Source organism: Neltuma alba, unplaced genomic scaffold, assembly GCF_004799145.2.
Source record: "Neltuma alba isolate B1F8T4 unplaced genomic scaffold, ASM479914v2 tig00005313_pilon, whole genome shotgun sequence".
Lineage (NCBI taxonomy): Eukaryota > Viridiplantae > Streptophyta > Magnoliopsida > Fabales > Fabaceae > Neltuma > Neltuma alba.
In genome coordinates, this window is record NW_021634060.1 from 132,810 (window position 1) to 148,598 (window position 15,789).

Below are 15,789 nucleotides of genomic sequence, written 5' to 3' on the forward strand. Positions count from 1 at the left end.
TTTATCCAATAAAAAAAACATCATCAATAAAGCTTGCTTCATGATGTGTTAATCAGTTCAAATAAATGAGAAAAATAAATCTCCTGGTATTTATGGCTGTAATGTTCTGTATAACACATCTATATTCAAAAGTTTTCTTCATTATTTTGTTTTCAAATTAAACAATATGTTATTGTTACATGAGCATGGATTTTCAAAATAATATACTCCTCCACTCTTAAATATAAGATCTATTTTATATTGTAATTTACTCTAAAAAATGAATCTTATATTTAGAATCAAAGAGAGTTTTTTCTCACCTCAAGTGTCTTATTTACTAAAATATAATATGGTATCAAAGTCATTCAAAATGTAATATGATATCAAAGTAATTCAAAATATATTGTGTTATCAAAGCTGGGTTGTAAACCTTCAGGCTTCAGTTTATTCTTCAATTAGTCAATGTAATTTAAAAAATATGTCATGTTTTAAATTTTATAACTTGTAAATTATAACACCTATTTTAAATTTTGTCCAAAATTAGTATATTGGTAATATAAATAATTATAAAATTTTATTAATTTTCACTTTAATATTTTATATACACACACTCACACATATAAGCAAAGAAAAATGATCAAATCTTTAGAACAACCCCAACATCTATCGTTGATATATGTGTTTGATGGAGATAATTCGGTCTTCTTTAATTTTTTTTCTAAAACAAAACTTCAAAAACTTGTTTAAGGATTAATTTTTATTTAAATATTTTGTAAAACAGAAACAATAATTTTTTAAAAAATAAAAATAATCATTCTTATATGTTTTCTTTTTTTTTAATAAAATCATTTTTTGATATGTGAAATTGGGCAATAAGCAGATAACCCCAATTTTTTTCCAACACCTGATGGCTTGATCTCTCATCTGTCCAACTCAAATTTATGCTTCTTCTTCTGGGTGTTTGCCGAAATTAATTTTAAGGGTAATTATTTCAAACAAGTTTTTTTCCAATGATTTTTTGGAACAATTATCTATGTAAACATATATTTTTTTTCACTTTTTTTTCCTTTTCAAAATTTTTTTAAAAAAACAACTTCATAAAACTATTCTAAGAATAGAAAATTAAAAATAGAATCAAGCATAGACCTTTATTTTTCCTTTTTGGTTTTGGATTCTAATTATGATTTTTCTAAAAAAAAAAATTGTTTTGGATTCTTTTTTGCGGGTCTGTCGTATTGCTGGGATATTGATTTAGGGGAAGGAATTTTGTGTTTTGATGAAGGGCAACCTGGAGATTTTATTTTTAAATTTCTTCAATTAAAACGTTAATTTGGCGTCAATGACAAGAAAGAAAACCAAGCCTAAGAGTACTCGATTTAAAATGTCTTTGAAACAAGAATTGGGGAAAACAAAACTTGAAATGTCACAAGATGGATCCATTGATTTGAGCTTAATGGAATAGAATTTTGACAAAGGCAAACACTTTGGTGTTAAATTGTAAAATATTAATGGGTGTTTGCATTACTATTTTAAAAAAAAAACTTTTGTCCTTCACTAAATAAAACTTATCTCACATATAACCCATCTTATACAGTGTAAAATTATTTAAAATATAAGTTAAACCAAATATTTGATTTTTTTCCTTGAATTTTTTTATGAACTTTTAAGTCCTATACTGAAATCAAGTTCATCTTCTGATCTCAAACTATAATTTCCACGTAACTAAACTACAGTGACACTCAACTAACTAAAGAACACCATCTAATTAACGAATTTCTTTAAGTGTAAATTTATTTATTTATTTTTTTGCCAACTTCTTTATTCTTTAAGGGTAAATTTAAAATTTTGAAAGATTCAATTAATTTTACCTGAATTGATTAATTTATGCAAATTTTTTTCATACACCGGAAGGAATTAATCTGTGTAAAGTTAACGAGTCCTCGTAAAAAAAGGCCAATGGAATATGCATATAAAGTCAGCAAACAAAAACGCAATAATACAGTATCCAATGAGTGGCCCTCTGCTCTCTCTAGCGGAATTCCCAAGGTTGCATGATCGAAGTCGGAAGACAGCAGAGGAGGCAGATCTTCTGCACCGTAATAAAAAGAAAGTTAGGGGTATTGAGGATAGAGAAAAAGAAGCTGGAGCAGACTATTTGGTACGCTCTTTCAAAGACACATTGAAGGGGGTGGATTCGATGATGGAGGAAGGGATTGATGCAGAAGCTGTGTTGGAGGAATTGAAGGGCGGAATATCGATTATTGAGCACCCAAGAGGTAAAATTACAGTACCTGAGTTTATTTTGTCACCGAAAGTAGTAGAGCACATTTGCAAACCTTTTGCCCTAAGTCTAATAGTGAGGTTGCTGGGTTGGTCGCTGGGATTGGGGAAGATGGAGGAGAGATTACAAAGAAAGTGGGCTAAGGAGGGGGTCGTTTCTGTAGTTGATCTTAGAAATGATTTCTTTGTTCTGACCTTCACAAATAAGGCTGATTATGATCGAGTCCCTCCTGGTGGTCCTTGGATGATCCAAGACCATTACCTAACAGTGAGCAAATGGAAAAGAAACTTTGATCCGATTGCGGAACCTATTGAGGAAGTGATAGTTGGGGTAAGATTGACAGATTTTCCTTTGGAGGCTTATGATGAGGTGATTTTATCTGCCATTGGTAATCGAATTGGGAAAATAGCAAAAGTGGATTTATCAACTTCTTTGCTCGTAAGGGGTAGTTATGAAAGAATTGCAGTACAAGTTAATTTGAAAGAAGCCCTTCTACCAAGGATAATCTATGAAGGGAAAGAATATATAGTTGAATATGAAGGCTTACACCTCCTGTGCTATAGATGTGGAAAGTATGGGCATTTAGAAAGGATGTGTGCAGAGAGAATGGAAGAGCAAGAGGCTATGAGGGAAGAAGAAAGGATGAATACTGAGGAATTGAAACAGCCTGAGCAGAAGGAGAGGTTATATAGAGCATGGACGACAGTGTGCAAAGACAGGAGAACTTGTAGAGAAGGAGTATGAGGCAATGGGGATGATAGAAAATATTTAGGCTTAAGGTCTAGTGCATTATCTTCTGAAAATAAGATTGAAGAAGATGGCAAAGACATAATTCCAGTTTCAGAACAGAAGATACAAGGTGGAGAAATGGTGGTTCTGAAGAGGTTCAAGAAAAAGACGAGAAAGGAGGAAAGTGGGGAGATGGGGTTGGATAATATGCAGGGAAATGAGAGCCAAATAAGCAAAGAGTTAGTTCTGAAACAGGAAAGGAAAAGGATTTCGTGGAAGAGGGATAAGGAAGGGAAGGAGGCTCAAGATGAGCCTAACAGAGGGGAGCCAAAGGAGGATGTCTGGGTGGTAAAGGGAAGAGAATGCCTTAAAGATTTGGACCTTGATATTATGTATGGAGATATGGGTGGTGAGCAAACCTTCTTATTAAGAGGAGGAACTAGTAGCCAGCCACCAGATAGAATTGATGAGGAAGAGGAATTGGTGGAGCAACAAGAGTCTTTGTAGGATGAGGATAGAGCTATTATAGCTCTAGATTAATGTTTCATTTGGGAATTATTTATTTCTACTTTGTTGATTATGAATCAAAAATTATTAGTGTGGAATTGTAGGGGAGCAGGGGGAAAGGAGTTGGAGAGGGGTCTAAGAATGTTGATTAAAGACAAACGTCCTGATGTCATTGTACTTCTGGAGACTAGAGTTGGTAGTCAGAGGGAAAAGGAGATTTTTCATAGGGTGTGGTTCCAAGATGTCATTGCTATTCCAGGAGAAGGGTTTTCAGGGGGGATTTGGATAGCTTGGCATGGTTGGTATGTCACTCTTACTGAATAGAGACTGAATAAACAGTTTGGAATGTTTCAGATTAAGTTTGGTAATGAGGAGACCTGGAGGATTGTTTTTGCGTATGTATGCCCAAGGGAAAGAGAGAAACAGGACTTCTAGGAGGAGATGGAGAAAGTTGCTGCTGGGGGTAGTGAACCTTGGATGATTATTGGTGATTTAAATGATATAAAGGGAGAAGATGAGAAAAGAGGAGGTGCACCAATTAACCAAGCTAAATGCAGCAAGTTTATGGAAAGAATTGATAAGTATGGATTGATAAAAATATAGTCTTATGGCAGCAATTTCACTTGGAAGGGACCATTGATTTTAGGGTTTGATCTGATTTTTGAGAAACTAGATAGAGGCCTTTATAGTATTGAACGGAGGCTGTTATTTTAGGAGGCAAGGATTAAGGTTTTACCACGACTAGGATGTTCATATCACAATCCGCTATTGTTATACCTGAAGGAAGCAAGGAGGAGTAGGGGAGAAAGGCCTTTCGGATTTGAAGCAGCTTGGATGATGCACTATAATTTTACTCCAATGCTTAGAGAGAATTGGAGGAAAGGAGGTGAAGCTATAAATAACTTGGTGGAATTAAAAGGAAAACTGACAAAATGGAACAGAAACATTTTTTTTTTAAATATTCTGAGAAAGAAAAAGAGACTATTATTGAGGCTGGATGGAATTCAATGAAATTTTGTTATACCGTGAGAGAGCAATTGTATCTTACTAAAGTTGAAAAAGATTTACAGAGAGAGTTAGATGATGTTTTGAAGCAAGAAGAGGTTCTTTGGTACCAAAAGTCTCATGGAGAATGGATAAATGATAAAGATCAAAATACAAGATTCCACCATTTAAGAACCATCAACCGTAGAAGGAGAAATAAGGTGGTGATGTTGATGGGGGAGAATAGAGACTGGATTGAAGATCAAGATGTGTTGAAAAATATGGTAGTTGACTTTTATGGAAAGCTATTCAATTCAGGGGGGAAGGTACTGCTATTCAAATTGTTGGCTACCAGATTGGAAGTACTTTCCCGGCTTTAGAAGAAGAGGATTCAAGGAGTATGCGAGTTCCGGTTTCTTTAGAAGAGGTCAAGGAGGCAATATTCAAAATCGGAGCTTTTAAAGCTCCAGGAATAGATGGTTTTCCAACTATATTCTTTCAGAAGAATTGGGGTGTGGTAGGACAGGAAGTGTGGAGGCGTGTTGAGGAGCTGTGGAAAGGGGAAAGAGAAATGAAGGAAGTCAACGAAACTCTATTGGTTCTTATACCAAAGGTGGAAAGGCCTGAAACTTTAAAGCAAATGAGGCCTATCTCTTTATGTAATGTTATTTACAAATGTATTCCAAAGATGATAGTGAATAAAATAAAGAATGTTCTTGGTAAAGCGATAGCACCTAATCAAGTGAGTTTTGTGCCAGGAAGGCATATCCAAGACAACACAGTGGTGGCTCAAGAGGTTGTGCACTCTATGAGAAATTTGCAAGGACAAAAAAGCTATTTTGCTATTAAAACAGACCTTAAAAGGGCCTATGATAGGTTGAGTTGGCCTTTTGTGAAAATGGTGCTAGAGGAGCTGGGACTGGATGAGGAGTTTAAAAATCTTATTATGAAGTGCATTGACTCTATGACTATGCGAGTGTTGTGGAATGAGGAGAAGTCAGATAAATTCAAGCCGGAAAGGGGAGTAAGGCAAGGAGACCCTTTGTCTCCTTATATTTTCATACTAGGAATGGAAAAACTCTCTCACATTTTTTAGGATGCTAAGAGAGAAGGAAGATGGAAGGCTTTCAAAGTAGGGAGAGGAGGACCAGAGGTTACAATATTTAATGTTTGCAGATGACTTGGTTATTTTTGAAGAAGCGTCTGACCAGCAGATGAATTGTGTTTTAGATTGCTTAGATAGGTTTTGCCTGATTTCTGGACAAAAAGTGAATTTTTCTAAATTTACAATTATGTTTTCAAGAAACATGAAGGAGAAGGATGGGAAAAGGATGGTGGAAAGAGCAGGTTTGAAAGTAGTTGAGGATTTGGGAATGTATTTGGGAATGTATTTGGGAATTCCTTTAGCTTATGGTAAATCGAAATACAAGAAATTCAACTTTGTTCTTGATAAAGTCAAGCGTAGACTCTCTGGGTGGAAGAGAAGGTGCCTTAGTATGGCGGGAAGAGTCACTCTTGCAAAATCTGTCATTGGATCAATCCCTATATACCCAGTGATGGTCACGAAGCTACCAAAGGCAATGACAGATGATATAGAACGAATACAAAGAAGTTTTATATGGGGGCATGATACGAGGGAGAGAAAAACTCACTTAGTTAATTGGCAACAGCTACAAAGGCCCAGAAAGTTTGGAGGTTTAGGAATATTGAATTTGTAAGCTATGAATAAAGCTTGTTTAATGAAATTAGCATGGAGGTTAAAATTGCAGAAAGAAAGTCTATGGAGGAATGTGTTGATTCATAAGTATAATGCTGGCAAAGAACTACCTTCGATTCTAAAGGTACCACAGACAACCCTTTATGGAAGGATCTGGGAAAGGTTTGGGAAATGATGAAGCAGGATGTTTGGATGGGAGTGAGAAATGGCAGAGATACTAGCTTTTGGAAGGATGCGTGGGTTGATGATGGATGCATTCTTCACAGTTTTAGGAGAAATGATAATAGGGAGGGAGAAGATTGGAAAGTAGCAGACTTAGTGCAAGAGGATGGGGGTTGGAAGTGGGATGTGTTGGGAAGATTTCTAAATAACAGTGCTCTGTTGCATATTAGAGCCAAGGTTTCACCATCTAGAGATGGTGAAAATAACATAGAACTGTGGAAAGGAAGCGAGAATGGAAAATTTATAGTAAAGAGTGCGTAGAAGTAGCTGCGTGAGGGAAATTGGGGAGAAAAGGAGAGAATTTAGGAGCTGGTTTGGAAGTGGAAGGGCCCTGAATGCATTAGAGATTTTCTGTGGCTTGTGGGGAATGATAAGTTGCTGACTCATGCTCTAAGAAATCACAGATGGGGAGCAGGAGGGAGTTGTCAGTTTTGTGGGCAATGGGAGAGTTCTCTACATGTATTGAGGGACTGCGAAGAAGCCAAGAAGATTTGGAAGGAAGTTGGAGATAATCAAATGCAAAGAAACAGCCAGAACATCAAAGTATGGTTGCTAGAGAATTTAAATAAAAGCAAAGAGATTAAAGGTTTACCTTGGAATATACTTTTTTGAGTAACATGTTGGTCCCTATGGAAGATGAGAAATATGAAGATCTTCAATCCCCAGGGAAGTCGCGATCTTGTTAACAGACAGGTGAGATTAATTCTAAACTTTTGTGGGCAAATTGCCTCTGCCAAGAGGTTGGGGATGAACATTGAGGTGGAAGAGGAGGTTGATAGTGGTGAGGAGCAAAGACGGGAGGTACCAGATGAAGGTTGGACCAAACTAAACATTGATGGAGCGTGTAGAGGGGAGCAAGGAATTGCTAGTTGTGGAGGAGTGTTGAGAGACTCAGAAGGAAGGTGGATTGCTGGATTCTCTACTCGAATTGGAAGCTGTATGGCAGAAGAGGTGGAAAGTTGGGGAATTCAAAGAGGGTTGGATTTGGCTTTGAACCTAGGGTTGAGAAAGATCCAAATCAAAACGGACGCATATGAAGTGGTAAGAAAAGTGAAAGGAAAGATGAAAGAAGGAATCTTTATAAACCAGTTGTGGGCTCAAATTTATGAGTTGATAAACAGAAGATGGGAAGTTAAAGCTTACTGGATAAGGAGATCTGCGAACACTTGTGCAGATGTCTTGGCTAAGTTAAGCCTTGAAATCAATGAGGAAGTGTGGATCTGGAGAGAAGTTCCTATGCAAGCCTTTGAAGCTTGGGAGACAGACAGGTTGCGAGGTGGAAGAGTTCGGCCTGATGAAAGTGTTGCAGAGGGAAGTGCTGATGTTGGATAGAGTGGTGCTGGCTTAAGGGGTGTGGGCCCTCGTTTTCTAACAACAAAAAAAAGTTAGCAAACAAAATAGAACGTTAAAGTCTTATTTGATTTCTTGTTTGAAAACATTTTTTTATTTTTAAAAACAAAAAAAATTGTTTGACAATTTTTTTTTCAATAGTTCTTTTAAAAACAAAAGAAACATAAATCTGTTTTTAAAAATTAAAAAATTAAAACAATGTTTTGTTGTTTTGTTGTTTTTGTTGCTTTTGTATTTCTTTCTTTTTATTTGAAAAAATTGGAAATCTTTTCTTTTCTTCTCAATAGCTATTTCTTGATTTGAAGACTTAAATTATTATTGAAACTTCACTCTCCAATTTTAATATGTTTATTTTTAATGTAATTTTTTGGAACAATTATCCAAACAGATTTTTTTTATTTTTTGTTTTCAAAACTTATTTTATAAAATTATTTTGAGAATGAAAAAACATAAACAAACAAACCCTAATAAATCTCTTTAAGAAAAATAATCAAAAGGGAAAAAGAATAATCTAAAAGATGCTACCTAGGGATGGGCAAAACTAAACCATAACCAATCACTAAACTAAACAAAACGGATTTTTGGTTTTTCAATTTAGTTATTTTGGTATTCAATTTCAATTCTATTTTTATTTTTCTTAAATTTTGCTGTTAGGGTTTTGGTTTAGGTCAATGATAAAAATTCAGTTGGAAACAGAAAAACCGAAATTTCTCAGTATATATAAAAAATTTTTTGTCAACATATATAATTTTATACATATATATTTATATATCTGTATATATAACATGAAACTAAGTTAGTAATATCCTAATAGGCCCGAGCATACATATAAACCCAGCCTGATGTGTCTTAAATCCTAAGGTCCTATTACAAAGCATTAAAAATGAGTGGCAGAGATTAGGATTGTGATTGAAAAAATTTATTAAAAGAATTTTTAGCATGAAATTGTTACATAGAATTAGACAAACCCATATATATGGGATTGGAAAATATCATAAAGGAAGATGGTATTTTCCAATCCTGCTTTTATGGGTTTGTCTTATTGTCTAATCCTATATGACAAACAATTACCCATGCTAAATACTTTTTAAATAATTTTTCTCAATTACAATTTAAGTCCCTCTTTTTTAATGTTTCATACCAAATGGGACCTAGAAACTAAAGATTACTGGTCATCTTTCATATGGCAGACGCATCCCCTACCTCATCAATCATTGCCCCGCATCGCATCAGGCTTCACAGCTTAGTTGCTTCCATCGCCGTCTTCTCCTTCAGTTCAGTCTCCTTAGTCAGCCGCAGCTTAGCTGCTCCCATCGCAATCTTCTCCTTCGGTCTCCACCTTGTCTAATTAAATTCTTCATTGCATCATAGTCTCCATTCTCCACTTGGTTAAGCTTGTGGTCATGCCCGAAGATTCATTTCTCCTTAAACCCGTGAGACATATAGCTTTGAATGTATATATCTGATTTTGTTCCAGGATTTAAATATTGAAGTTGCACATGCAATGCTAAGATTTTTATATGAGAATATTTACAGCTTGTGTTTCCTCTGCTTGAGCAATAAAGAAACCCAGTATTAGTTGAACTGCTATGGTATCTTCAATCTAGCTAATCGAGTGATATTTTTAATTTAAACTCTTGGTATAATGAATAAGCAGAAAAGTTTGTTGCAAAATAAAAGCCTAATAACCGAGGAAACCAAATAATCGAACTGAATTATTTTGGTTAATTTTGTTCGGTTATCAGCTAATGTTAGTTTCAATTCGGTATTTAAATTATGTATATTTCGGTTATTTCAGTTAGTGAATCTAACCCAACCAAATAACTGATTGTTTAGCCCTAATGCTATCTCTTCTCCCTAATATAATAGTTAGTGAGTTGATGGTTTAAATTTAATCCTAAATATAAGATTTTAATCTATACAGTTTGCTATTCTTATCATTTTTTTCCCGAAATTATCCCTACATTGCACTTCTTAAAAGAGTTTGTATCAAAAGATTGTTATTCCATGCAAAATAATTTAATAGGATATGTTAGAGAAACTAACATATACTACTTCGGTTCTAATTATAAGACATCGTTTGTAATCTACAAACGATGTCTTATAATTTGGACCGGATGTAGTATTTTTTTTTTATAAATAACTAATTTAACTATTTTTTATCCTACTCAAATTAATTTAGCAAATCTTATATTAAGGAGAAGAGGTAATATTTCAATGATTTTTTTGCTAAAATATAGGGATTTTTCTATTAGATGCAATCCTATTCGAAACATTGTTAAACACTAAATGTGTCCACCTTTTTTAATAGAGATTCGAGCATTGATTAATCACGTTGTGAGATACTAGTTTTTTCTGTTAAATTTAACCCGGTTGGTATCTCAATAATTTTCCAGTACAAATAATTTTCGCATTTATCTCATTATTCATAGGCAGAAAGAGACATGAATGTAACGCTTTGTTTGGCCCATTCCATAAGACGAACCATAAGATTCCTAAAGTTCGGATATAAAAAAAATGAAGAAGCGGTAATGGACCCCCTAAAGAATTTGTCTGGTCTTAAAATTGGCCCCCGTTGATATTTGTGGACTGTTCGTGCATGGGAAGTAAGTGCGAAACTCGTGAAAAAATTAATTTGTAAATTCGTATAGTTTCATCAGATTTTTATTCGATTTTTTATAATTTTTTTATCAAATTATTATAGTTTCACTTAATTTTTATCATATTTTTGTAATTTTTTTTTGCCATGTTCTTATAATTTCACATTAGTTTTAATTAGGTTCTTATATGTGATTAGAAAAAAATCAAATGAAACTATAATGGCATGATAAGAAGGGAAAAAAGAACTGAATGGATATGACTGAAAATTAGATGAAATTATAAAAATCTTATTAAACATCAGACAAAATTATAAAGATTTGAAGATGAATTTTCCCTCAAGAAATCCTCCCTTTTCTTTGTAATATTTGACCAACTAGGCCTTTTTCTTTTTAGTTTTTAAAATTGGAGAGAAATAATATCGGACAAATAAAGAAATCAATCTTCTCATTTTTATTAGAAGATTTGAGACAATAAATTATGGAAGAATTATAATAGGGTTCTAATTAAGAAAAAAATAATTACTAGTAAGTTTTAATGACAACTAAACAGTAAACATTTATTATCATGAAACTTGTTACTTTTTTGTTGTTATTAGGATGTTTTAGTAATTATGTTCCTTATTTAGAACTTCATAGCATGTTCATCAATATTATAAAGAACTAAACACTCTTACTTTTTGTATCATACCCTTTGGTCCCTTGTTGGCAGCCATTAGATCCTATCCACAACTAATATTAAGCTTTTCACAAGCTAATGTCTTGGAACGCCCTAACTCACTTCCCACCCATCCCGCCAAAATTACAAAAAGAAAAAAAAATCTCCCTCGGTGAGATTTTTTTTCCTTCTATTTAAGTAATCTCATTCATAACGATTGGTTTTTCAAAAAAATAATCTTTTAAATTAAAAATTATCGATTAAAAATTTTAGATTTAAATTGTTAAAATTGTATTTGAACAGTATATCTCACTCTAGTGTAGTACTCATCTCATTATGAGCACTAAAAGAGGTTCCCTTCTCCATTAGTAATTTTGCTGTTAAATAAAAGTTCCATTACTAAATTCTGTTAATAATCACATTTTTGTTGTTGTTCACATTTATTGTTTATTATTATTAATGGTCCTTAATATAAAATAGATAGGTTTGATTCAATTTAATCTAAATATCAAATGTCAATTGGCTTTATGTGTTAAATTTATAACTTTTTTTCTTAAACTCTTCCCAATTAATTAACATGTATAGGGTTTTCCATCGAAAGAGTTGTATCTAATACAAATAATTAAAAGAGGTAATTTACAAAAAAAAAAAAAGAAGAAAGAAGAAAGAAAACAACACGCATTTATTCCTTATACTTAATTAGAACTAAAGGGAGTACAATTTTTCCCTTTCACTCTTACTGAAAGTTAATGCAGGAAAGTAAGAAACTTTTTCTCAGGCCAAAAAAAAAAGTAAGAAACTTTTTCAAGGATGTATTAATACGGGCTAAATATTATGCATATTTTTAATTTTTAATTTTAGTACAAAATATTAAAATTAATTCAGAAATGGGACCAGAGTTGTATATCAATTACCCTTATTTTTCAATGGCATAAGTATATCTCCCAAATAAAAACAACTTATATTTTCATTTGATAAGAAGAAAAGTCAGAAAATGAAACGAAGGAAAAAACACGCCAAACCGGACACGCTCAAGTAAAACACGCTCAATGTTTTCACGTAATGGGGTGTTTGGATAATCCTAAAAGTATTTTTTAAAAGTATTTTTTTGCATATTAAAATAAATTTTTCTATATATTTACTTTGTATATCATAAAACTGTTTTTAAGGTCATGATTTGGTTTCCACTCCCCCCCCCAAAAATCCCTGAACTTCATATAATAAAGAGAAAAAACGTACCAGATATTTTACACAGGGAGATAAGTGATGAAATGTCTAAAATACCCCATCATCTATGGTTCAAATATGCGTTTCTTGTTCATCTATACTATCGATTGTGAATTGTGATGTGAATAAATTATGTCTTTCTTTTTTCTTTCTCTTTTATTATACTCTTCTAGTTTTGTTTATAGGATAGAGAGAGAAAAAATTTTTGGGTTCTATTTATAAGTCATTTCATTAAATTTTTCCCATAAATGTATTATATTGTCTTTCATTTATTATAGGGTAGAGAGTTTTTTTTTTTTAAATGTGTATATATTAAACATGGGTAAAGTTGGAAAGTTGCTATATTTTAATGAAGAGTTAACTTAGTTTAAGGTTTTTCTTAATCTATATGAAACATGTTGGAAGTGCCTTATAAACAGAATCAAAGGAGTAATTAATTTCAATGCAGGTTTTCCTTCCTTTTTTTTTTGTTGGGATTGTAAATTTGACTTGTTTTATTTTGATAAGGATGACTTTAATCTTATTTTTGGATATTCTACTGATGGTGATTCTTTTTCCTAATTTCGTCCGGGTGTGGTATATTGCTAGGACATTGATCAAGGCAGGGGAAGAAATTATAGAGGGCAATCTGGACATTTTATGAATTGATGTCAATGACAAAAATGAAAAGTAAGCCTAAGATTTGAATTCTCATTAGATGTTTATCAGCCCGTTTAGTAAGGCATTTTGAGAGAAGAGGACTAATTTTTAGGTATGATAATTCAGTTTGTAAATTTGAAAGTTGTTTGTCATAAATTTTAGCCAATCTACTTATTGGTCAAAATTGCTTTTTTACAATTATAAAAACACCTAAAACTTACTTATGACTTATGTAAAAAAAAAAACAGCGTTTTGGAATCAAAAGACATTTTTGCTCTTATACTTCTTTGGTCCTATTTATAAGGCATTTCCAGCATTTTTTACACAGATCAAGAAAAACCTTAAATTTCATTAACTCTTATTTAAAATTTAATAACTTTTCAAATTTATCCCTATTGTAAATAAAGTTAACACGATAATAAATGAGAGGTAAAATTATACATCCATATAAAAAATTTCTCTCAGTACCTTATAAATAGGACCAAAAAATATCTTCTCTCTCTGCCTTATAAATAGGATCAGAGGAGTATTTATGTTGTTTTGGTACTTCTCATTATACATTCTCTATGCTTCCCTGTTAGTTTTTAGTTATTTATTTTTAATATTCTTTTAAGTGAAAATAATTTTTAATAGTTTTGATGATATTTTTAATTTTTAATATTTTTTATTTTATATTTAGATAAATTATGCAGAGTATATTATCCAATTAATTATGTGATATTATTTAGTTCAGAATTTTTTACATTACTATGATTTCTAATTTAAATATATTTTATTCATTAAATTTAAATTTTTCCTGTTATAATAATATAAAATTATTATATTTTATAAATTCATATTTTTAATCATTTAATAAAAATTATATCCATTTCGCTCATTCTACAAATTAAACTTACTTATTCAATCATAATTTAAATAACTTTTTTACTTTATAAACTAACTTTTATAAAAATTAATCCAAATACAAATCACATTATCCAATCTTACTTTTCTAAAAGTCAAATTAAAAATAAGTTTTTTTTTCTTACCGTTAATTCAAATAGACCCTATATTTGTCAAATTATGCATTGAATATGATTATTACCTTGGTAAAAGAATACCTGCAGTGAACAAAAACAATGTCTTTGAAACAAGAATGGGAAAAAAAACAAAACTTGAAAAGTTACAAGATTAATCCATTAATTTCAGATTAAGCTAATTAGAATTTTGACTAAGGCAAATACTCTAAAACTATACTTTGCCAAAAAAATATTAGCTTCAAATCTTAACAAAAGTCTTTAGTGTCAGCAGAATATCAGTATCTAATTACTTAATGAAAATTTGGTTTTTTACTGAAATTTTAGATTCTTTAGGCCTAAACTGAAATTAAATTCATTTTTTTCGTTTCGAACTATCATTTTTACATGACAAGATAAACTAAGCAGCATGGTCTAATTGATAAATTTTTGATATTACTTGAAATTTTTAATGATTCAATTAATTTTAACTGAACTAATCAATCTATATATGCAAAGTTAGGGGGAGTCCTTATAAAAATGATCGGATAGACTCAAAAGGTTTTGTAATTTAGTACAGTATTAAATATAAGACCCTTATACATACTACAAAAAAGATCTTATATTTAGAATCAAAAGAGTAGAATGTGTATTTCATTTTACGCAAATAGGAGGTTAAGTTCCATCAGGCAGAATAACCAAAGAGGAAAACCATCCAAAGGTATACCTCAATAATTTTTTTTGTATAAATAATTTTTGTATTTATCTCATTATTCCTAGGCAGATAGAGAAATGATTGTAATGCTTTTTTTTTTTTTGGACCAGCACTGAGATAAAAATTAAAAATGCTGTAGGGGACCGCTGAAAGAATTTGTACGTCACGACATAAATTGCCAACCGTTTGGGAATCAAATATGAAACTCATGAGAAAAGTTTCTCTCAACTTCCCTTTCCTTTCATTTTTCATTCACTCCTCACATCAGTTATTAAGATTATAATTTAAATGGTTCAGATTTCATGTTACATCAAATGATTTTATAAAATATTTTTTATTATTGTTTTAAATTACCATGACTAAAATTTAATAGTTTAATTTTATTTGTTTATTTTTTAAAAAAAATTAAACATTCTATTCATAGTCCTATGATTTTGAAATGGGAAGTGGAGAGAAATGGACAGGTTGGGAAGTGGAGATCCCAAAACTCATGCAGACTGAGAGTACTTCTACATACCAACTGGATTAATTTTAGTATCTCACACATGAATAAGCCTCCAATTTCTCATTGTTAGAGGAATCCATATTTAATGTATAATAGTATCTCAAATAGAATTATTTTCAGAAGATATTTGTGCTTAGAAAGGAAAGAAAAAACACTTATATATTCATATGGCTCTTGAATGTGTCAGGAACCCTAGGTGAAATAACGTGGACAAAAGCAAGTTGATATGTCCACGGAAATTTCTTTTTCATTAATTTATTTACATTAACACTTAATATTATGTTAGAGCCAATTCCGCACTTTATTTTTTATGTGGTTTTGGATGTTATTTAAGCAAGGCTATAAGTTTACAACTAAGAACATTTCACCATACATTATATATACAATTTGCTATTTATTTGGTAGGAAGGAAATGGGGGGAAGGGAAGGGGAAAAAAATTTAATGAGTTTGATTTAAAAACTTAATTGAAAAAATAGGGTTAAAAGCTTTTAATTAATTACCCTTAATCTTTTATTATGTTTTCTTTTTATTAAAATTTTATAACTCTATGTTTCCAATTTTTTAAATTAAACTCTTTACAATTTTTCCCCTCCTCTCCGTTTTTCTCACACCAAACAAACTCTTTTTAAAGAATATGCGGCATATTTTATATTTTGTAAATAATGTAACTTATTTTAAAGTAT

General features: G+C 31.7%; 1 protein-coding gene across 1 annotated transcript; it reads left to right on the forward strand.

Moving 5' to 3' along the window:
- The first annotated feature begins 415 nt into the window (after positions 1-415).
- On the forward strand, positions 416-3,971 carry LOC114747451 (uncharacterized). Its single transcript, XM_028935786.1, has 2 exons — positions 416-421; positions 3,068-3,971. The coding sequence occupies exon 2, from the start codon at positions 3,128-3,130 to the stop codon at positions 3,494-3,496; it is 369 nt and encodes a 122-aa protein (XP_028791619.1). The 5' UTR covers positions 416-421; positions 3,068-3,127; the 3' UTR covers positions 3,497-3,971.
- Positions 3,972-15,789: the final 11,818 nt, after the last annotated feature.